This window comes from Ovis aries, chromosome 1 (assembly GCF_016772045.2).
Source record: "Ovis aries strain OAR_USU_Benz2616 breed Rambouillet chromosome 1, ARS-UI_Ramb_v3.0, whole genome shotgun sequence".
Lineage (NCBI taxonomy): Eukaryota > Metazoa > Chordata > Mammalia > Artiodactyla > Bovidae > Ovis > Ovis aries.
The window spans coordinates 187731911-187756792 of NC_056054.1; the positions used below are offsets into that span (position 1 = coordinate 187731911).

Sequence of the window (24882 nt, forward strand, 5' to 3'; positions counted from 1 at the left end):
AGTAGAATTTAATAGGTTGTTTACTTACAACAATAAGGTTTTCTTAAAAAAAACAACAACACTTTTCTATGCATGAAGAAAGAATGTGAGATCATTATTTGAATATAATCTATCAGGTAAATACTATACTAATTTAATAGAATTCCCAAAGAAATAACCTTCATCAAGAATACTGATTGGGTGTCTAAAATTTCAGATCCAAGTAGAGCTGACTGACATGAGACCACAAGAAGAATGAGGGAGTGTTTGGTACCATACTGTATTTTTCAAAAGGGTTAAGAAAGAGTATATGCATTAATTTACTTATTGCATAGGATATCTCTTGAAGGAATCATAATAAACTGTAAATATTTTCTACTTACATAGAGAGATCTAGGTGAATCAGAAATAAGTACAGGAAGGATAAACACTTATTAGAGTAAAACCTTTATATACCTTTTGGCGTTAAACCATGTTTATTATCTAATAAAAAAATTAAATAATTTCTATAAAATAGGAAAAGTGAAGTGGAGAAAGAATATTAGTGTAAAATGTATAAAACAGAGGCAGAGTGAAAAAGGTGGAAGACAATTTAAATGATTAAGTAGACCAAAAGGAGTTAACAGGCATACAACTAACAGAAATGGCAGCTTTAGAGTATAACAGATTCCAATAAATGAGCAGCCTTCAAACCAAGGCACAGAGGTAAGACTTTTTTAAAAAGAGCATTCCTAAAGGTTAATAAACTGGTAAAGAGAAGGAAATTATGAAGGATTATGGCCAACAAAAAATACAGCACATTATTAATCGTACACATCTCTATGGTACCTTGACTCTTTAGCCCAAAAAGATGAAATCCAAAAATAAACTCTTAAAATCCTATTTAGAGTTCTTAATTAAAATTCAGCTTTATTTCCTTCTCCTGTTCTGTCTCCTATTTAATATTCTTTAATGAAGTATATATGTGGTGGCAAAAAAATTTAGAGATATGCCACTTCAATGAGAATCTCAATTTAAAAATCATCAAAAAATGGAGCTGTGATTCTTAAGCTTTTGGGTCTACTGAAAGGTAGCTGTCATACAGAAAAATAAATCAATCACTTGGGGTATGGGAAAATGAAAGAAACGGGAAGGCAATCTGATTAGCACAGTCCAAAGATAAATGAATGAATGACAGTAAATTCACTTAAAGAAGGGGATATTCAAAAAAACCTATAAATGTGAAATACAGAAGTGAAATAAAGTGGTCTGAAAACCAGTTGGGACACTGATATTAAAGAAGCAGGGAGGCCAGACTAGGAGCACCACAGTTAAAGGGACTTTTTGCATGATAACTCCTTACTATAATCTTACATGCTAGTAAAGTAATGCTCAAAATTCTGCAAGCCAGGCTTCAGCAATTCTTGAACCATGAACTTCCAGATGTTCAAGCTGGTTTTAGAAAAGGCAGAAAAACAAGAGATCAGATTGCCAACATCCACTGGATCATCAAAAACGCAAGACAGTTCCAGAAAAACATCTATTTCTGCTTTATTGACTATGCCAAAGCCTTTGACTGTGTGGATCACAATACACTGGAAAATTCTGAAAGAGATGGGAATACAGACCACCTGACCTGCCTCTTGAGAAACCTATATGCAGGTCAGGAAGCAACAGTTAGAACTGGACATGGCACAACAGACTGGTTCCAAATAGGAAAAGCAGTACGTCAAGGCTGTATATTGTCACCATGCTTATTTAACTTCTATGCAGAGTACATCATGAGAAATGCTGGGCTGGAGGGAGCCCAAGCTGGAATCAAGACTGCCGGGAAAATACCAATAACCTCAGATATGCAGATGACACTATCCTTATGGCACAAAGTGAAGAAGAACTAAAAAGCCTCTTGATGAAAGTGAAACAGGAGAGTCAAACAGTTGGCTTAAAGCTCAAAATTCAGAAAATGAAGATCATGGCATCCAGGCCCATCACTTCATGGCAGATAGATGGGGAAACAGTGGAAACAGTGTCAGACTTTATTTTTGGGGGCTCCAAAATCACTGCAGATGGTGACTGTAGCCATGAAATTAAAAGATGCTTACTCCTTGGAAGGAAACTTATGACCAACCTAGATAGCATATTCAAAAGCAGAGACATTACTTTGCCAACAAAGGTCTGTCTAGTCAAGGCTGTGGTTTTTCCAGTGGTCATGTATGGATGTGAGAGTTGGACTATAAAGAAAGCTGAGCACGAAGAATTGATGCTTTTGAACTGTGGTGTTGGAGAAGACTCTTGCGAGTCCCTTGGACTGCAAGGAGATCCAACCAGTCCATCCTAAAGGAGATCAGTCCTGGGTATTCATTGGTAGGACTGATGTTGAAGCTGAAACTCCAATACTCTGGCCACCTGAAGCAAAGAGCTGACTCATTGGTAAAGACCCTGATGCTGGTAAAGATTGAGGGCAGGAGGAAAAGGGGACAACAGAGGATGAGATGGTTGGATGGCATTACTGACTCAATGGACATGGGTCTGGGTGGACTCCGGGAATTGGTGGTAGACAGGGAGGCCTGGCGTGCTGCGGTTCATGGGGTTGCAAAGGGTCAGACATGACTGAGCGACTGAACTGAACTGAGAAGTTCAGGAGACTTTGAAACACTGAATATAACAAAATAAAAACTCATCTTAAATCACCTCTGTAATTAAATTACTACCCAAACCAATGTTCAAGCCCTTTTCAATCTGTCTGAATTAAAACTTGACATTTATACAGGCCTTTATATTTTAAAAGCATTATTCCCATACTCTTAGCTGTTCCTTACAACAACCCAGACAGAGATGCCTTGCTTTTCTAGTTTATGAATGAGGAAACTATCAGCAAAATATCCAATGATCATTAATGATTTGAGTAATGTAAGTCAAAACTATTAAAATAGATTACAGTCTCCTAATCTAGTAGGCTTATGGACCAAATCAGTTTCCTCTCTGAAACACACCTGTAATAATGACAAGAGCCTTTCAATTGCTTGTGGTTTTGGTATCCAGGGCAAGTAATTTTGATTAATGACATGCCAGACTATTTAGGAAAAGCTAAAAGGAACACAGTTCACCTACAAGGTAGTTTCTTTTGCTTACTAGGAAAATTAACTAGTTTAAGAGAGACATTTGAAGTGAATACAAAAGCAAACCCTCCTACAAGAAGGAAGGCTCCGAGTTCAACAGAGTCATCAGCATCTGAGAACAAGCCAAAAAGAAGAAAACTTGGAGGAAATGCAACCTGTAAAAAATGAATAAAATCAGCATATACAGCAATCTACATCAAAGAGAGAAAAGGTTTGCAATGAGATTTTGATGCAAAAGAAATGGTAACAACAACCTGAGTAGATAAAGAATATATTAAAGAGTATCAGGGCTTCCCTGGTGGCTCAGTGGTAAAGAATCTGCCTGCAATGCAGGAAATGAGGGTTCAATCCCTGGCTTGAGAAAATCCCCTGAAGAAGGGTATGGCAACCCACTTCAATATTCTTGCTGGAAAATTTCATGGACAGAGGAGCCTGGTGGGCTACAGTCCATAGGGTCACAAAGAGACGTGACTGAAGCGACTGAACACAACACACACACAGAGTTATCAATGAGAAGAAATCAGAATATACTACTCCTCCCAGAATTCAAACTGCTGTTTGATGAGGTTTAGCACCAAAGGTCTCCCAGTGAAAGAATTCTAGATGCCAATAAAATGGAGAAACAAAACAAAATAGAGTGATAATGATTAGTAAAATGGAGAATAAGTAAATAATAGCCAGAATACGAACGGAAGAAAATTGGAAATTAGGACTTTTCAACAAAAGAGTGTACCAGAGTTATGTTTATTACTAAGAATTGCATAACGATTATAACCTGAATCCAAAGAAGAGTTAAAGACTCTCTTGGTGAGACTGGAAATCAGACAGTAATTTTGCCATTACTGGAGACAGAAGGAGATTAATAACTATAACCAGAGAGCCACTGAAAACCAAATCATATTCATGGATTAATGAGGCATTAAAATACACACATACACACACACACACACACACACACACACACAAATGGTGAAGATGACTATGATGTTTACCTTGTAAAAACTTATCAAGCTCTGCTTGTGCAATTTTCTATCCCAAGTGTATGTGTGGCATCTATGTATGTATGTGAGAGACAGAAACAGAGACAGAGAAAGGGAGGGATAGGCTGAGACTTCCCCATGTGTTAAACTCCTATTAAAGCGTTGCAAGAAGCAACTTTCTTCTTGTGTTTACATGTATTTAATATGTAAGTATGTTTTTAAAAAACTGGGTGAACTTTGAACTATGTTTCTCTTTCACTGGGTATTACAGTCATTATTTTTTGAGTGGGATGAATGTTTCAGCCTCAGGTCCCAGACTAGATTCTAACACGAGAGTTGATACCAAAAACAACTGCATAAAATTATATAGAAATGGCCAGAAAGGGTAATCTAAGTAAGTAACCATGCAACTCAAGAAAAGCTCGGCAACATGATGAAACGAAAAAATCCGAGAAATGGTACCATCAGAAGTAATACCCCAGATAACTATAATCTTTACTCCTCTTTGTTGTTCTAAACTAGTATATTCTTAGTGTTCTAAGAATGGCATTATGCGAGGAAACAACCTGTCATGCAGCTGTGACTGGTTACAAATTGTAATTCCACTTATTTTTCACTGTCCAGAAATTTCTAAATAAGCCTACAACTGAAATCTGAAGGGCACACTGAAGATTTGGTATGTTCTCTCTTTCCCTTCTCAATCTCTACCTTTTGGTGCCCCGTTCCTTAAATAAGGAAAATAAGAATCCAAAACTGAAGTACTTCTGACCTCCTATCAAGTTTCCCACTCCAGGTTGAAGTACGCCTGGTTCCCTTTCTCCATTTGGATCAGGACTCTGTTGCTGGCCACTTTGCCGGTTCCACTCTGGTTCCTAGCAAATGCCAGGCTCACCTGGAGAGCAAGTGAAAAGAGAGGCTCACATCAGAAAAATAAACCCAGATATCAAACTCTGGAGAGAACAGTGCCTGAGTCATCTGAGCAACCTTTCAAGATAGGTAGAGGGCTCAATGAAGATGCGAAAAACATAGGAGGATGAAGGCTTACTGCAGTTTATCACATTAAGCTTTTAGTGTCAACAAGAAAGGTAGAAATGGGAAAACTAAACAAATTTAACTCAAATTTACAACTTTAAGAGGAATATCTGTTTAAAGACTGGAACTAGGAGGCAATTTACTTATATTCTAGCTATTTTTGTAAGTTTCTTTAAGAAGGTTTGGGAATACATCTCAGCACTGCACAGGACAGTACAAAAATGTTGGACCTGGACTCAAATATGCAAACAAAGTAGGTCCAGGGAATACACCATAAGGCAGACCAATCTCATGTCAAGGGCTCAAGTATTCTGAGGCCTACATGTTAACAAGCTTGAGAATACTGTTAGTTAAATGGCATAGTCTCCTTCCAAAGTCCTAGGTTCCATCCACGATCATCTCATTTGAGGGCGAGTGAGTATTTAGGTAGCACTGCCCAAAGCAGGCATTTTTATCACCTTGGTTTGCAACACCCCATCGATTTGGGGATGAGGAAAGCCAGAAAGACAGTGAAGAGACCTTTCACTAGGATTCACAGTTCTTTGTATATGGAATGAGGGGATTACATTTGTCCAAGGATTTATTAGTGAGTTAAGCTATCACAACAATGTATTATTACTCTCTTTCTGGAAGAGAAATGGCAAACATCTCATTCCAAAAGACACACTATTCAAATTTCTAATATGCAGGTAGGAGTATCAGTGACAACTCACATCCTAGTGCTCTCCAAGGAGACAGAGGAAGGAGTAGCCTCCAAGCTTCCCAGAGTATGCCTAATTATTTGACCATGAAGCCTCTTGGAATATATTTATTCCTCCTGCTTTTGGGGTAGTCAAGATTACCCATTAGTCACACTGGAGAAAGAATACTATGTTAAATGTACACAGAAGAAAATCTGAGGATGATGACAGGTTTGTTTTCTCTCTCAGTCTTTGGACTGCTAAGATGAAAATCATGAGGTGGTCACTTCCAGAGGAATCACTTCTTCATCTTTCAGCTTAATTAACAGTCTGTACAAGGGAGGAATCTGAGAATTTTGATACAAGCAAATTAAAGATTTCTGAAGGCTTTTATCTTCAGATATGTTAAGATACAAACTCCAGGATTACAGAATCAAAATGATGTAGAATTTACAAGTGTTAGCTAGGAGATGGAACTGTCTGAGAGAATATACTGTGCTCTTTAGGGAAGACTGGAGAGGGTAGGAATGGGCAAAGATCCAATTCTCTGACATTTTTCATCTTAGGACTAGATATACCATCTTCCTTTAATGAATCCATTAAGGAACTGGACCTCTTCAACCATCTACTAAAAACCAAGTCCAAGAGTAAATTTAGGATCTCCAAATTACTCCTGCTGTCAGAGACAGGACAGAAACATATTTTCACATAAACAAAATGATAATTTTCCCTACCTCCCTCTTCCTATAAAGCTTTTCAAATGATAAACTGCAGTAAGGCTCTTCATTTGGTCCCTCTGGTTCTCTTGACAGGTTGCTTAGGGGCTCAGGCTCTGATCTCTGCAGTGTTGGTAGTCTGGATTTCCTTTTTTTTCTGAGAAAAGTCCTCTTTCTTTGCTCTCTAGGTGAACCTGATTATTTTCCAGGTGTATGGTGATCCTGGCCTTAGATGGGGATCAGAATTACAATCCAGGAGGCAGCTAGCAAAACAGAATCTTAATTCAAATGAACTTGGGAATTAGTAAGTGTCAAACTGGAGAAGAAAACTGACGGGACACTGAAGTACTCTACCTTTTCTGGATTTCTTGTTTTTCCTCTGGAAGGAACTCATCACCGCAACAAAGGGTAAAAGAAAGACAAAGATGGGATGGGAAGAAAGGAGAGAAAATATCAAGACAAAGCATCAAGCTTATGAATTATCAATAGTGCTCTGGACAGTAAGGAACCTGGGGAGATGAGCTATTACTTATTAAAAAAAATACCCCAGTCCTTATTGCAGCCTTAGAGTAAGGCAAAGGTAATTAAACAAGAGGATGAAAGTTATCTTTATGATTAACTTGTTATTAGCAAGTATCTACTTGGAAAAATCAGCCATTTTGTAATCTGCATGGGACCTAACTGATCTTTAGAGTTGCAGAATCTTTCTAAAAGGCTTGAGTCCCTCAGAAAAGATCCTAAAAGTGAGAGTTTAGGAATCACATAAATTTGTTAAAGAATAACACAGAAATTGATTCAGCTGGTTACTACAAGGAAGCCTAGCTACTGAAAAATTACCAGTTTACTTAAGATTGGACTATTCAGAAACAATATAGTATTTTTAAATTTCTAGCTAACTTCCAAGATGAGAGTTAGTTCATGGTTCTTTTACTGTAAAAATAATCTAACACCAAAAAGTTACAGAATTTTCTCTTGGAATTCCTATACAACAGTACTGACAGAGTAAATTAACACAGGAGAAAGCACCCAGATTCCCAACAAGGCTACGTCCTTGTCAACTCTTTTGGGGTGGGGAGGGGAGAGGATTAATTAGAACCAGGTTTGGGAATCGGTGAGTCTCTGATCTAGCCCATGTTTACAAAGCACCGAAAAAGCCAACAAGTATAATCTAAAAATCCTTCAAAACCAAATTTTACAGAGTCCACATTAGGTCCTTAATGGGTCATCCTCTACTGCAAAGAATTCCCTACCAGCTAAGTATGATCCATAGTCATTATAAAATATAATCTTTTACATGAGTAAAAATGACAAGAATTTTAAACAGTAAAACCAAGGACCTTGATGTTTACAAGGAATGAAAGCAGCTTGCAATGGGTTATCAAGAACATCACTATCAAAAAATTAATCCTTCAACTAGATTAAAATAAGTAACAAATCTGTATACAAAATATAACTTTGCAATGGAAATTAAAATATGAGGCAAGAAATGAAAATGGTCCGCACCTGCAGTGTACAATTCTCTTTTCGTTTGAGGAACTCCACAAACCTGGCCACTACTCCTGGTGTGCTGATGACTTCATCAATAGGAGGATTAGGTTCTGTCTCCCCATAAAATAAAAGAAGAAAAACAATCCTTTAATTTCAAGTCAAGGACTTTATAAAGCTCAAACTAACTTCATAATATCCCTCCCTCAATTTAAGCATCTCTTTCATGTTGGAAATCTAAAAAAGAAAAAAAAAAATGTAAAATTGAGTTCGGTCACTTTGAAACTAGGGTAGCTTAAAAGATTTCAAAATAAGGGATGCCTTAACATGAAATGATGGGCAGAATTCCTAAAAATTAAAAATTACTGCCTCTATTATTTTAGAAAACTTAGAAAGTAGGGGGGAAACATCAGAAGACAACCACTGTTAAGTCTTTTTTTTTTTTAATATAAATTGTCTTAAGAAACTGGATTAGGAGATTCTGATTTTACAGGATCTAATTTTACAGCTGTAGTGATAAGTAAGGGCCAGCAAAAATAAGAATGACTTGCCAAATTAATCTCATTTTCATTTATGACAACAGAGTATCTTAAAAATAAAGTCAGTCAATAGAAATTTGTTGGGTAAATAGATAAGAAATGTCCTAAACAATTAGCACTGTAATTTCAGCAAGAGATCTGACCAAGTTTTTGATGACATTCATGTGGCTCTGGAAGAAAAATGGCAGCTGGATGACAGCACTACTAGGGACTCTCAACCAAGTCAATGGACTCACTGTAAAGAGATGACTAATGGTTCAATGTTAATTTGGAGCAAGCTCTAATGACATATCCTCTGCCTGGTTCAACATTTTTATCAACCATTCATATAAACGCAACGAATAAATTTGATGATTATAATAAAAATGAATATGCTAGATTACAGAAACAATATATAGAAAGAACAATAAGTCAGCAACAAGCTGGCAATAAAATAACAGGGGTAGAGCAACATTCAGTTTTTAAAGCAATTTTAAAAATTCACATGGCTACATAGACAAAACCTTAAAACAGTTCATAAAGGGAAGTACTAGGGAGTATGCTGCTGCTGCTGCTAAGTCACTTCAGTCATGTCTGACTCTGTGCGACTCCACAGACGGCAGCCCACTAGGCTTACCCATCCCTGGGATTCTCCAGGCAAGAACACTGGAGTGGGTTGCCATTTCCTTCACCAATGCATGAAAGTGAAAAGTGAAAGTGAAGTCGCTCAGTCATGTCCGACTCTTAGCGACCCCATGGGCTGCAGCCCACCAGGCTCCTCCGTCCATGGGATTTTCCAGGCAAGAGTACTGGAGTGGGTTGCCATTGCCTTCTCCTCTAGGGAGTACAGACCGTTGAAAAGACAATGAAACATTACTATGCCATGGCCACCAAAATAAATGATGCTGGCCTGAAGTACATTATTGGAATACATAGTTTCAAAACAAGGAAGACAATCTCCCACACACTTCAGAGTAATAAGAATGTAATAAATATCATATTCTAATTATCACATTTTAAGAATGGCTGGCAAACCAGAATACAGGCAGGGAAGTAGCAAAGTGGCAAAAGGCCTTAGAAAACCACACTGTCTGAGAAAATCATTTCAGCATGCTGTAAAGAGGTAAGACATTTTTAGAAGGGAGTGGGGGGGGTGGGTAGGGAGGTATTTTTAACAGGTTGCTGTGCACAAAACAATTATCTTTTTCTATGGTGGTATGTTTTCATTCTAGTTTTCCTCAAGAGATATATTAATCTATCACTAATGATTCCAAATAACCATAACCTACTATTGAGGGGCAGGGAGGAAGGCCAACTATTTTAAATATTTACTATCAATATTTCTATGTGGCTTAGAGTTCCAGAGTTCTTACGTGCTCAGAAGACAAGAAGTATCACATCTCATCCTACTCTAATTATACAAAAAAAAAAAAGGCAGTTATCCTTTCCACTAATAAATCCATACTTATATCAGCAATAAACTGCTAACATTAAAATCAATAATCACTACTCTTCCAAGTGATACTTTAAGTTTTTCTTAAAAAAGAGTGGAGTTTCTCATTTTAAATTAACATGGAATGTTGCTACTCTTATCACTTTAAGCTCTTTTATAAAATGCCTCAGATATGAAAATAATGCCACCTTCTGGTACTGGTAAGATCACACAAATAAAAAAAAGAAAGAAAAAAACTAGCCATGGCTCCCAATATACATGTCTACAAGCATCCTTTTATTCTGTTGATAGACATACTCCAAAGCAAGTTATCTATGTTGAAAAAATAGATTATGGGAAAGTAATATTCTGTACATAAATGAAAAAAACATATTCAGAACTCACCTTTTGAAAGCAGTTTTCTGAATTTCTGTGTTGCTGAAAGCTGTTGCTCTGGGCTATTGGAAAATATCATTTCAATCATGTCAGAAGTAATAACACCACCCTGGAATCACAAACAAAAAGCATATATAATAAAATTTTAACTTAAATTCAAAGGAAAACAAAGATAAGTGGCCAAGTTACTGAGTTACACAAAGGTAGCATAATCTTTGCATGTATAAAAGCATGAGATGATAAATAATGCGATGAAGCCAAAAATCTTTGTCTATCATTAAAAAACTCACAACTGTTGAGAAAGTAACCTTAATAGTAAACACTAAGATAAGGCATTTATTCTTCTTCCTCTCCTGCTCATCACATGGCTGGCTGTTCCTTGCATTCAGATTAAATGTTAAGTTCTAAAACAAGGCTTTTCCTGACCTCCAAATCTAAAGCAGCTCCTCGCTCTCTACCACATCATTCTACTTTAATCCTATGCCCAGCCCTTTTCACTATCATTCTTCTCAGTTACCTGTTTATTGCTTAGGTCCCCTATAAGCTTCATGAAAGCCAAACACCCTATCTTACCACTTTATCCCTGATGGCTGGCATACTGTAGATGTTCAACAAATATTTACTTAATGAATACAGAGTAGTCTTATATAAATCACAGATTCTAGCCACTACCAAATTCAACAGCTGACTCCTAAAGTTTCTATTTTCTTGCTTTATAAAAACCTTTCAGTTTTCCACTAGTCTCTTGCTTTCTTAGTGCTTTCCCAAAACCCATCCCCAGCATTAGTAAACTTACTTCTCAGGATCACTTGTCACAATGAAATAAAGTTCTTATCATTTCATGAAAGGTAATAATAAGATAAATAGAGGAAAACTGCACTAAGTTGTAAATGCTAGATGGTTGGTAAGCAATATCTAACACTTAAGAATAACAAATAAAGGATAAAAATGGTAGAGACATAACAGATGTTGAAGAGATCAAGAAGAGATGGAAAGAATACACGGAAGAACTGTATAAAAAAGATCTTAATGAAACAGATTACTACAATGGTGTGGTTAGTCACCCAGAGCCAGACATTCTAAAGTGCAAAGTCAAGTGGGCCTTAAGAAGCACTGCTGTTAATAAAGTTAGTGGATGCAATGAAATTCCAGCAGAACTATTCAAATCCCTCAAGGATGATGCCATCAAGGTTTTGCATTCATTATGTCAGCAAATCTGGAAGACCCTGAAGCGGCCACAGGACTGGAAAAGGTCAAGCCTCATTCCAATTCCCAAGAAGGGCAGTACCAAAGAATGTGCTAACAATCAGATGAGTACTAACCACTGCACTCATCTCCCATGCCAGTAAGGTCATGCTTAAAATCTTACATGCTAGGCATCAGCATTATGCAAACCAAGAACTTCCAGATGTCCAAGCTGGGTTCAGAAAAGGAAGAGGAACTAGAGATCAAATTGCCAACACTTGCTGGGTTACAGAGAAGGCAAGGGAACTTCAGAAAAACATCTATCTATATTTCATCAACCATGCTAAAGCCTTGGACTATGTAGATCATGACAAACTGTGGAAAGCTCTTAGGAGAGATGGGAATACCAGACCATCTTACTTGTCTCCTAAAAAACCTGTATACGTCCAAGAAGCAATAGTTAGAACCCTACATGGAAAAACTGATTGGTTCAAGATTGAGAAAGGAGTACAACAGGACTATCTGCTGTCACCCTATTTGTTTAACCTATATGCTCATGAGAAATGCCAGGCTGGATGAGTTACAAGCTGGAATCAAGATGGGTGGGAGAAACATCAACAACCTCAGATATGCAGATGACACCACTCTAATGGCAGAAAGTGAAGAGGAACTAAAGAGCCTCTTGTTGAGGGTGAAGGAGTGAAAGAGTCGGCTTAAGACCAAAAATTTAAAAAACAAGTATCATGGCATCCGGCCCATTACTGCACAGTAAACAGAAGGGGAAAAGGTGGAAATAGTGACTGATTTCCTCTTCTTGATTCCAAAATCACTGCAGGTGGTGACTACAGCCATATCAGAAAATGACTGCTTTTTGGCAGGAAACTGATGACAAGCCTAGACAGTGTGTTGAAAAGCAGAGACATTACTCTGTTGACAAAAGATCCGTATATTCAAGGCTATGGTCTTCCCAGTGGTCATGTACGACTGTGAGAGCTAGACCATAAAAAAGGCAGAATACCAAAGAATCAATGCCATCGAACTGTGGTGCTGGAGAAGTCTTCGGAAAGTCCCTTGGACAGCAAGGAGATCAAACCAGTCAATTTTAAGGGAGATCAATCCTGAATATTCACTGGAAGGACTGACACTAAAGCTGAAGCTCCAGTATTTTGGTCATCTGATGCGAACAGACGACTAATTGGAAAAGTCCCTGATGCTGTCAAAGATTGAGGGCAGAAGAAGAACATGAGAGGATGAGATGGCTGGTCAGCATCACTGATGCAATGAACATGAACTCAGGCAAACTCTGGGAGATGGTGAGGGACAGGGAGGCCTGGCATGCTGCAGTCCATGGGGTTGCAGAGTCAGACACAATTGGGTGACTGAACAAGAATAACCCATGGCAGAATGAAGCATTCTGCTCTTAAGAGTCAGAAAAGTAACTTTTCAAAGTAACTTTGAAACTTTTAGGTCTGATTCCTGAATAAACAAAAGTACTTACATGATCCAGTTAAGACTATGCTTTCACAAATATCTTTTCTTCCCTCTCTTATCTCTTTATCATGTAAGATATATTGACTTTACATTCACAGTATTTAAATACAGTTAACTTTGTATCATAGCAAGTTAAAGGATATCAAAGAGTGAAATAACTCAAGGATTTTTCCCCTTCTGAGGAAAAGGTTAGTAGATCTTCAGCTGCATGAAGGACAGCTATATCATGTTATGAGGATGTATGATCTTGTCATTGTCTTTACCTGAGACTCAGTTTAAAGCGCTGCATATGGATGCCACAACAATAAGAAGTAGATTGGGATAGTTAATTTTATGCATTAACTTGGTTAGGTTGTGGTACCCAGCCGTTTGGACAAACACCAGTCTAAATGTTGCCGTGAAGGTTATTTTTTAGATGTGATTAACATTTCAATCAATACACGTTAACCTCCAAAATGTGTGTGGACCTTATTCAATCAGTTGAAGGGCAAAGATTGAGGTTTCTTAAAAGAAGGAAATCAGTCTCAAACTTTTACCTGAATTTCCAGCCTACTAGCTTACCTACAAATTTCAGACTTACCAGCTCCAATTGCATGAGCCAATTACTGAAAACTCAAATAATCAATAGATCAACCAATCTCTCTCTTCCTCTCTCCCAATCCCCAAATTTGTTCTATTAACTTTGTAGAACCCTAATACAGTTCACAAAATACGTCATAATCATTTAACATCTACTTGAAAAAAAAAGACAGCTCAACTTCCTGAAGAGTCTGTAAGAATTCACCACAAAATAATAGTGTTGGCAACACGTTTACATAGATTTCAAAGCAATTTAAACTGCTCTAATCCCAAAAGAAAGCTGGTCCATAAAAACTGAAAGAGAAAAAAAATCTGTAAAATACTGTGCATAATATACTACAATTTGTCAAAAAGGGGGATTTTTCTCAAAAGGAGTAAGTTGAGAATTTAGTAACGGTGGCTGCCAGTGGGAAAAGAAACTGGGTAAGGTAGAAGAGAAAGATTTTTCTTTTTTTGAAAATCATGTATACATATGATTTTTTAAAACATTACACACAACTGATCAAAATAAACTGAAAATCTAGACAAGTGTTATATCCATATAAATAAAGCATAATTTTTATCTGTTTATGTAACCCTCAAGAAAGTTACAAAATGGGTTATAATAGAAAATTTCAACAGTTGTGATGTAGAACCAATGTTTTAAAACCTATGAATATGCCCAATTTTGTACTTGGACTGAGTAACAAATTGGAAATTCCTTTAAAGCATGCCTTGTTATCAACATTTTTTTTCTTTAACTTTTTTTTAAACTTATTTGTTTTAATTGGAGGCTAATTACTTTACAATACTGTAGTGGTTTTTGCCATACATTCACATGAATCAGCCATGGGTGTACATGTGTCCCCCATCCTGAACCCCCTCCCCCCTCCCTCCCCATCCCATCCCTCAGGGTCATCTCAGTGCACCAGCATCGTGTCTCATGCATCGAACCTGGACTGGTGATCTATTTCACATATGATAATATACATGTTTCAATGCTATTCTCTCAAATCATTCCACCCTCGCCTTCTCCCACAGAGTCTAAAAGTCTGTTCTTTACATCTGTGAGTCTTGCTGTTTCGCATATAGGTTCATTGTTACCATCTTTCTAAATTCCATATACGTGCGTTAATATACTGTATTGGGTGCTTTTCTTTCTGACTTACTTCACTCTGTATAATAGGCTCCAGTTTCATCCACCTCATTAGAACTGATTCAAATGCAAAAAATATGGACTGCTTCATGAACCTGCATGTCCTTCTTGCACAAGGGACATGCTAATCTTCTCTGTATCGTTCCAATTTTAGTGTATGTGCTGCCAAAGCAAGCACTTCTTTTACTTTTTATTTTGTACTGCGGTATGGCTGATTAACAAACAATATCATGACAGTTTCAGGCGAACAGCAAAGCCCTTATTATCAACTTCTAAGGAATAATTTTATAACTATCTTTTAAAGTTTCAACAGCTGAATTAATTTTCATAATTTAGTTAATTCTGTTAAACTGTATGTAGTTCAAAATATAATAAACACTTAATGAACCATGAGTTTACAGACATAGTTTCCTTTAAAAAATGAAACACCAGGTACTTTTTGGAGCCATCTAACCTATTTTTTTTATTCTTTTCTTGGCTACACCTCATGGCCTCCAGGACCTCAGTTTCCCAACCATGGACTGAATGTAGGCCACAGCCACGAAAGCCCAGAATCCTAATCACTAGGCCACCAGGGAACTCCCCTACCTTTTTTTTTTAACTCTGAAAAAGATCTAAACCTCGTATCTTCGTCAGAAAAAAGGAAAAAGCATTTATTTCATTATCCTACTTACTGGTGCCATCTCCATGTTATTAATCTGAGCCTCATGGAAGCCTCCATCTGACATAACTTCTTCTTCTGTTTCTTCTTCTGCTGTAGCAACATTTCTTCTCTTGAATAACTAAAAAATAAAAGATTGTTACTAAACTAACAAAGGTAGTTCAACATTCAAACACTAGGCATCCCACTTTTAAAAGGCAATAAAGATGGAGCTTTTTGAAAATCATTTAAAAAATTCTAACATTTGTGCCTCCTTCAACCTTTCTGATGAGAAACTATTTCAGAATTCTCCAGTCTTATAATCTAATGCAATTAACTACTAAAAGACATTATCACCAACACTTGATGAGGTAAAACTTACCAATAGAGGCCTGGACACTACGTGACACATAAAAAAAAGTAAAGTTGAAAAAGAAGCAGGGCATGCTTGGTCATTTCACTCCTGAAGTAGTTGACAGGATAGACATACCAATACATCAGGAAAAATAGGATAAAAATGCTAGGATAACTTAATACCTCCCTACTGATCCTAATGGATGGTGGATAAAGATTTCCTGACCTTCCCAATCTGTCCAGCAACCAATGATGACAAATGATGACTGCTTGAATGCTACTTTTAAAGCACCTATTAATTTGTGGAGGCAAAGGAGAATAGTTCTGATTAAAGGAAACCCACTACAGTGCCTTCCATTACATACTAGGAAGTACACTTATTCATTAAGCCATGGTAGAGTAACAACAACTTATCCTCTCGCCCCATATGACTAAAAAAAGCAGACAAAATCCCTAAAATAATAGTTATCAGACACCAGATTGCAGGCAACAGACACAGTGATCCTTCAGAAGAAGAGAAACAAGATTAGTCCTATTGCCTCAGATTGCCTGGATGGAGTTTCTAGGCTACAGCACAGTTAGAGTGAACCGAACAGGGTCAGGCAGCCCCCTCAACTGAGATGGCATTCAGAACCAAGGAGGCCAAGACATCTAGAATCTAAAGGCAGGATATTTAAGACAAAGATGTTATGGGGAGGGAGGTGGGAGGGGGTTCATGTTTGGGAATGCATGTAAGAATTAAAGATTTTAAAATTTAAAAAATTAAAAAAAAAAAAAACAAACAAACAAACATGAGATTAAAATACAAAAAAAAAAAAAAAAAGAAATCAACAAAAAGAACAAACTCCAAAACCTGCAAAAGATTCCCCTTAATTAGCTTTGTACTGAAAAAACAGGTGGTGTGAGGAAACAGTCAAAAGCTGGAAAAGAAATTGCCTTCAAGGAGCATGCAGAATAATTTTAGAAGTCACACAGGTTAAGAAATCATTCATGTTTCACCTGGCTGGAATAGAAAAGTGTACAGTTCCCTGGTGGCTCAGATGGTAAAGAGCTCACTTGCAATGCTGGAGATCGAAGTTCCATCCCTGGGTTGGGAAGACCTAATAGATGGGGCACTGAGTAGAATACTCAGAAGGGTACCTCCTCAGCAATAAGGTAAATTAGTCCTAGATTATACATGCAAACTGGTTTCAAGTAACTTAACTACAAGCAATGACAAATTCAGAGAATTATACATATTAAAAGAATACAAAAACTCAAACAACAGGAGGTAAAAATTACAATGCTCTGTATTCAATCAATAACTACAAGCACACACAAGAGCTAAGAAAAGACTACCTATGAGGAAAAGAAAAGGCAATCATATCAATCAAAATCATCTAGAAATGAAAAAAATGGCAGAACTGGACAAGGAGTTAAAATAGTTATAAATATATTCCATGTGTTCAAAAGTATAAACATGGTGAGAGATTTTTAAAAAAATATTTTAAAAAAGCAAATCAAACACCTAGATATAAAAAATACAACTTTATGAAAAGTATGTTGGGTGTGATTAAGAGCAGATACTGTAGAAGAAAAGATTAGGGAATTAAGGACATCACAAAATAAACGAGATGGAAAAAAAGGCTGAGAAAATATGTACAAAATGTGACATCAAGTACTTATTGTACATGCAACTGGAGCCTCAAGGTGGGGGTAGGGAAATAAATTTGGAAAATCAGTGGCCAAAACTTTTCCAAATCTGTGAAAAATACAAACCCACAAATCCAAAATCTCTAAGAACTCCAGGAAGAAATATGAAGAAAATATGATAGAACATTGTATCAAACTGTTTACATTCAGGAATAAAAAGATAAAAAACAAAGTAGCCAAAGGTAAAAGACATTTCACATGCAGGGAAACAAAGGTAAGATCGACAGAAGACTTGCTGCTGGAAACAATGGAAGCCGCTGAGTGTGGATCAAACACATTTAAAGTATCAAAAGAGACTCTGGTATAGCCACTACAGAAGTTCCTCAAAAAATGAAAAAAGAATGAAATTTTGCTATTTGCAACAAAGTGGATGAACCCAGAGAGGATTATGCTTAGTGAAATAAGTCAGAAAGAAAGACAATAGATGCTCTATGTTACCACTTATATGTAGAATTTAACACAAAAAACAAATGTCAAAGGAGAAACAGACTCACAGATGGAAAAAAAATTATCTTTCCTACATATATCATATACCAATGTTAGCTATGGTCATGATGTACACTGTATCCCCAGCATTTACGTATCTTGTACCTGGAAGTTTGTACCTTTGGACCACCTTCCTCCAATTCTCCCTCCCCTAATCATCCACCTCTGGTAACTACAAGTCTGATCTCTTTTTCTAGGAGTTCAGGTTTTTTGTTTTTAGATTCCACATATAAATACGTGTCTTTCTCTGGCTTATCTCACTCCACACAATGCCTTCAAATTCCATCCTTACTGTCTCAAAAAATGAGTTTTAAAAAAGACAGTGACTACCAAAACAATCATGATTTATATACAATATAAACTGTATATACCATATAAAATTATATACCATGAAACTGTCAACAAGTTATTCAATGGGAAAAGTTGGCTGTCTACAAGTTTTATCAATTTGCTTACTTCACAAGATATTTCTTGTAACTAAAAACATCAAGCAAACCTTCATGCTTTATCATTACAGTTTAAACAAACTTTTTAGTAGCATTATGTTACCTACTCACATTGAGTTAGCAAGATTCTGCTTATTTCAAAATAGTTACTATTTTAATAACTATAAATTTCATCTTTTTATACATAAAAAATATAAAACTGCTCAATCAGAATGACATCAACTAATAAATTTAAAATTTTGTTCTACTGGCGTCAAATAAACAAAGGTCATTTATATAGTGCCGCCTAAATAACAGATACTAAGTACTAGTCTGCTGAAAGGAAAGCTCTAACAGCTCTGCTGTTATCTTCTGTGTACTTGGCAGCATCAATTCCTGTCCTACCCTCAAATCTAGCTGCACAGCTGGCCAAAGCCTGTGCCTTTTCCAGATAGATGACTGAGCAACTGTGAAAAGAGAAACAGTCCTTCAATCAATCTGCTTTTTACTGATGTTTACTATTTTACAAACTAGACATGAAACAAGTACTGCTGTGATAGTAAGAAGCCTAATTTGCTTTACCAGTTCTCCCTACATAAGATGGCATATATGACACAACAAAACTAAAATTTTAAATAGAACAATATTCCAGAACCCTATCATACAAATGTATTAAGGCCCTATCACAGTTCCAGCTGTCATACAATGAAGATGACAGAAGGTCAACTACAAAGGTTTTCAGGCAGGAAAATGGGACCATACTTGCCACGGACAGAGCATCTCCCTTCAGACAATTGAATATGAAAAACTTATTTCGTTCATATAAATTTTACAACGAAGTCCAATAACATGAAGTTCCTATCACCAAGAAGAAAACAGTATAAAATAAATACTGTTATTGGCAGACTGCCATTACATCATCTTCAAATGGCTTTATGCTAAATATAACGCATAGTCTACTGGTTATATTCAGATCTATACTTGTTCTTGTGTGCATACATACATGTAATTCATATTTACATGTGAATATAAATATGTAACAGTGCTGTTAGCCCCAAATAGTGCAATTTACCCACAAAACAGAAGCTAAATAAGAGCTCATCCAAAGAAAATGTTCCATTTCACGAAGACACAGAGATGAATAAAGATGCAACAAGAAACCAAGAGAAACTCATCCTTTTATGAATAAGTGGTTGCTTTCAAAAGATGGTAAAACAGACTGTTAAGAACTTAATTTGCTATACCTGGACTTCAAATAATTGGATTATCCAGTGCAGTGTTATGCAAAAGAATAGTGTATGTTGAATAACTCACTGTAACTGTAAAATATTTATAACAGATTACCTATTTCTCAGGTATGAAGGGTACTGACTATTCACCTTCCTTTTATGGAGCTTTTTATAGTGTAGGGGTCAAATGGTCCTTCCAAACTGAAGTCTTAGCGAAAAAAAAAAAAAAAAACCTAAAAAATTTCCTGGCCAAAAGTGATGGACCATTTGTCCTAAGGATTTTTAGAGAAAGGTAAAATGATGTTGAGTGTCAGATTCTCCTGCAGATGTTCTAAGGTTAAAATGATAAAAATCCTTGTCCTAAATGTCATTATGAATAATACAGAATTTAGGGGTAAAAAGATTGACTTCTTGAAATTTTGTTTAAAATACTAGGTACTAAAGAAATATAAAGATAGACACAAAGCAAGTACAGCAAACTGTTGACAAACAATGAACTCAAAGGATGGGTTTATAAGATTCAATATCTATTCTTTATTTCTGTACATGTTGATAAATTTTCAAATTAAACTTTAGAAGGAAAAGCAAGGGACCAATTCTCAAACTGGTCACTTGAGAATTCATTAATATACACACAGAATCTTAAAAGAAGTTGTAACTTTAGAAAAATAAAACAAACAGGCCAAAATATTAAGTAGTAATTAAATAGTAATTGGGAACATGAGAACCTCATTCCTATATTCTACATCACCTCCACTCCCATACCCCTAAAATAAGTTGATTTTATTGTTGGGAGGGGGATATATATATATATATATATAAAACATTATTAAAATTAAGATACAGGAAGGTGCAGCCAGGATTGAAATAGAACATTAAGTTCTTTAAGAATAATTAGTATGGGTAAAGGACTTACCTGCTCTTCTCTTTTCTGCTTACGTAACTGTAGTCCTTCTTCCTCCCTCCTTCTGCGCATCTCATCAGGATTCAGGGACTTATTTTTGTAACTTTTCAGGCGAAAGTTCTCTTTTCCTGGGGCAGTCATGATTTCTACAAAAATAAGAGAGGAAACAGAGGAGCTTCGCTTACTAGGAAGAGCTCTGTTACTTTAACAGTTCACTTTTTAAAATATATAAACGCCTAGACCTATCCCATAGGAATGTCTAAAGGCTGAACAGCTGTATTAAAGTCTGCAATTCAGTGTCTTTTAGCATATTCACAACTATATGCAATCAACACCAGTCAATTTTTAAACATTTTCACCACCTCAAAAAGCTATTGCTTCTAGTCTGGATATTTTATATGAATTGAATATATGTAATCTTCTGTGCCTGATTTCTTCCACTTAGCATAGTATTTTCAAAGCTCATCCAAAAAAAAAAAAAGCTCATCCAAGTTGCAGCATATATTAGTACTTTATTCCTTTTTGACTGAATAATATCCCATTGTATAGATATACTCCATTATATTTATCTACTCATCAAATGATGGACATTCGGGTTCTTTCCATTTTTTTAGCTACTCTGAAATGTGCTTCCATAAACATTTATGGACAAGTTTTTATGCAGATCTGTTGTCATTTCTCGTGGGTATATATCTATATACTCCATTTAATCATTTCAAGAAGTGCCAGACTATTTTTCAAAAGTGGCTGCACCATTTTACATTTACAAAAGCAGTGTACAAGGGCTGCCAATTTCTCCACATCCTCACCAACACCTGTTATCACAACTTTTTTTAAACTGAAGGATAGCTGATTTACAAAACTTTGTTAGTTTCGGGTGTATAGCAAAGTATCACAACCTTTTGATTCCAGCCATTCTAGTGGGACAGATGTCTCTAAACCTATTTGTTTGCCAATATACATCCTCCATAAAAATTTCTACTCAGATTCTTTGCCCATTTTTAAATTGGGTTGTCATTTTTACCACTGAGCTGTAAGGGTTCTTTATTCTACATAGAAGTCCCTGTCAGATATACGACTTGTTAATATTTTCTTCTATTTTATAGGTTGTCAAATTTTCACTTTCTTGATAGTACACTTTGTAATTTTTAATGTTTTATTTTTAGCCGCATCAGGTCTTAGTTGCAGCACACAGGCTTCTCTCTACTGGCAGTACAGACTTAGTTGCCTGCAGCATGTGGGATATCTCAGTTCCCTAATGAGGGATTGAACCTGTGTCTCCTGCAATGGAAGGTGGGTTCTTAACCACTGGACCACCAGGGAAGTCCCAATGTTATACTCTGAAGCACAAAGTTTTTAATATTCTTAGTGTCGTACTTAGCAATTCTTAACCCTCAGCTTCATTCTAAGAGTTTTAGCATCTTATCCCTTAAATTTAGACTTGTCATCCATTTTGAGTTAGGTAGGGTTTGACGTTAAGGATCCAACTACATTATTTCGCATATGGCTACCAGTAGTTCCAGCACTACTGAAAAACGAAAAACCATTCTTTCTCTTTTGTATAGTCTTGATGCTCTTGTTGAAAATCAGTCGATTACAGATAGTTTTACTTCTCACCTTTCAATTCTATTCCCTTGATCTGTATGTGTATCCTTGTGCCAATTTCACAAAGCCTCGATTACCAATTTTTTTAAAGTAAGTCTTAACATCACAAAGTATGAATAGTATTTTATCATTTTTTTTAAGACTGTTTTGACTTGCCTAGATGGATGGATACACTATGAGTGTATTCCATGTGACTATTAGAATTCCATATGACTTTTAGAATCAGTCTGTCAAGTTCTACAAGTCAGGTGGCATTCCAATATGAACTGCATGGAATCAGTAAATCAATTTGGGGAGTACTGCCACCTTAATGTTAATCTTCCAACCCATGAAGACAATTTTTTTTTACTTAGATATTTAATGTCTTTCAACAAAGTCTTGTAGTTTTCAGAGTACATTTGTCAAATTTACTAAGTATTTTTATGCTACTGTAGATGGAACTATTTTCTTAATTTCACCTTTGAATTGTTCATAACAAATCTATATAAATACAATCAATTTTTATATGTTGATTTTTGTATCCCACAACCTTGCAGAACTGAACTTGTTAATATATTAGTGGATTCTTTAGGATTTTTTGCGTACAAGATCATGTCACCTGCCAGAGATAGGTTTGCTACTTTCATTCCAATTCCTTTTCTTCTTCTTGCATAACTGCCACAATCAGAACTTCCAATACAATGTCATACAGAAGTGGAGAGTTGACAATCTTGTCTTACATTTCCGATTTTACAAGAATGTATCATTTCAACACCAACTGTGATGTCACCTTCCAAATTTTCATAAATGTTCTTTTTAATCATGTGTAGGAAGTTCTTTCTTAACGCATAGTTTTCATGCTTTTTCTTTCGATCAGTAAAGGGTATTAGAATTTTGTCAAAAAAAATGTTTCCATCTGTTGCAAAAACTTTTGTTTTTTATTTACTGATATATTATTACATAATTGGTTTGTGAACCTTACATTTATGGGATAAATGCCACTTGGTCATGCTGTATAAATCTTTTTATGTGTTGCTGACTTTAGTTTGCTAGTATTTTATTGAAAATTTTTGTGTTCATATTTGTAAGAGATATTGGTCTGTACTCCCCTTATGATGTCCTCAGCATCAGGGTAATATTAGCTTTATAAAATATGTTGGGAAGTATTCCTCCTTTCAGTTTTTTGCAAGAGTTGGTGAAGAATTAGTCAATTCTTTAAACGTCTGGCAGAATTCAGCAGGCTAGGGCTTTTCTTTGCAGGAGTTTTTATGATTAATCCAATCTCTTCACTTGTTGCAGGTCTATTCAGATTACCTGTTTCAGCCAGTTTTAGCCTTTCCAAAAGTATGTGTCCATTTTACCTAAGCTATGAAACTTACTGGGGTAGGAAATGGCAACCCACTTCAGTATTCTTGCTGGAAAATTCCATGGACACAGGAGCCTGATGGGGTACAGTTCATGGGGTCACAAAGAGTCAAACAGCACTAAGCATGCACGAATGCATGTAACATTGGTACACAGCTGGTCATAAGATTCCTTTATCATTCTCTTATTTTTAGTTATGTTCCTTCTTCCATCTCTGACTCTAGCAATTTGAGTTTTCTTTCTCAACCTAGCTAAGGTTTCTCCATCTCTGACTCTAGTAATTTGAGTCTTCTTTCTCAACCTAGCTAAGGTTTCTCAATTTTGTTGGTCTCCTCAAAGAACCAGTTTTTGGCTTCCTTAATTTTCTCTACTGTTTTTCTATTTTCTAGTTCATTAATTTTTATCTTATTTTTACTACTTCCATCCTTCTATTTTGCTCTTCTTTTTCCAGTGACTTACTAAAGAAGGTTAGGTTATCGATTTGAGATCTTTCCTCTTTCTTAATTGAGGCATTTATTGCTAGAAATTTCCCTCTAAGCACTGCTTTAGTTGTAGTCCCTAAGTTTTCTTAGATGCTAACTTCATTTTCACTTATCTTAAAAGTATTCCCTGATTTCCCTTTCTTTTTCTTCTTTGACCCACGGACTATTTCGGAATATGTTCCTTAACTTCCACATGTTTATGAGTTCCCCAAATTCCTTTCTGCTTTCATTTCTAATTTCTCTTCATGGTGGTCAGAGAACATCCTTTGTACTATTTTAATCCTCTTAAATGTGTTGGGTTTGTCTTGTGGCCCAGCACGCGGTATGTCCTAAAATATGTCCCACATGCATTTGAGAATAATATACACGTTCTGCTGTTGCTAAATGGTGATGTGTTCTATACATATCTACTGAGTCTAGTTGGTTTATAGTTTGTTTTTTTTTTATTGAAGGATAATTGCTTTACAGAATTTCGTTGTTTTCTGTCAAACTTCAACATGAATCAGCCATAGGTATACATATATTCTCTCCCCATCCCACCCTTCTAGGTTGATTCAGAGCCCGTTTGAGTTTCCTGAGCCATAAAGCAAATTCCCATTGACCATCTATTGTACATATGGTCATGTAAGTTTCCGTGTTACTTTTTCCATACATCTCACCCTCTCCGCATGTCCATATATAGTGGTGTTTCTTTGCTGACCTTATGCTAAGTGGTTCTGTCCATTATTAAAAGTACAGTAATTGAAGTCTCCCAACCATTATTGCTGAACTATTATTTCCTTTTCTTTCCTGTCAGTTTTTGCTTCATGTATTTTGATGCTATTATTAGGTACGTATAATAATTTAGACCTATCTAGTGGATCGACCCTTTTATCACCATAAAGTGTCTCTCTATATCTCTAGTAACATTCTTTGGTTTTTTTAATATAAATTTATTTTAATTGGAGGCTAATTACTTTACAGTATTGTATTGGTTTTGCCATACATCAACATGAATCCGCCACGGGTGTACACG

The 24882-nt window shown here is 36.1% G+C and overlaps 1 protein-coding gene and 1 non-coding gene across 3 annotated transcripts in view; both read right to left on the bottom strand.

Annotated features, from left to right (window-relative positions):
- Positions 1-24882, bottom strand: part of KPNA1 (karyopherin subunit alpha 1) — a 69433-nt gene that overhangs the window by 22696 nt on the left and 21855 nt on the right. For both annotated transcript variants that reach the window (XM_060418564.1, XM_004002976.6), the window contains exons 2-5: positions 20449-20582; positions 15381-15488; positions 10326-10425; positions 7989-8083 (exon numbers count right to left, since the gene is read on the bottom strand). In XM_060418564.1, the coding sequence (XP_060274547.1) occupies positions 7989-8083; positions 10326-10425; positions 15381-15488; positions 20449-20577 (432 nt within the window). In that variant the 5' untranslated portion in view covers positions 20578-20582. The remainder of the gene's footprint in view (positions 1-7988; positions 8084-10325; positions 10426-15380; positions 15489-20448; positions 20583-24882) is intronic.
- On the bottom strand, positions 14778-14884 carry LOC114111111 (U6 spliceosomal RNA). The gene has a single exon (XR_003587241.1). It is a non-coding gene; the product is annotated as a U6 spliceosomal RNA (small nuclear RNA).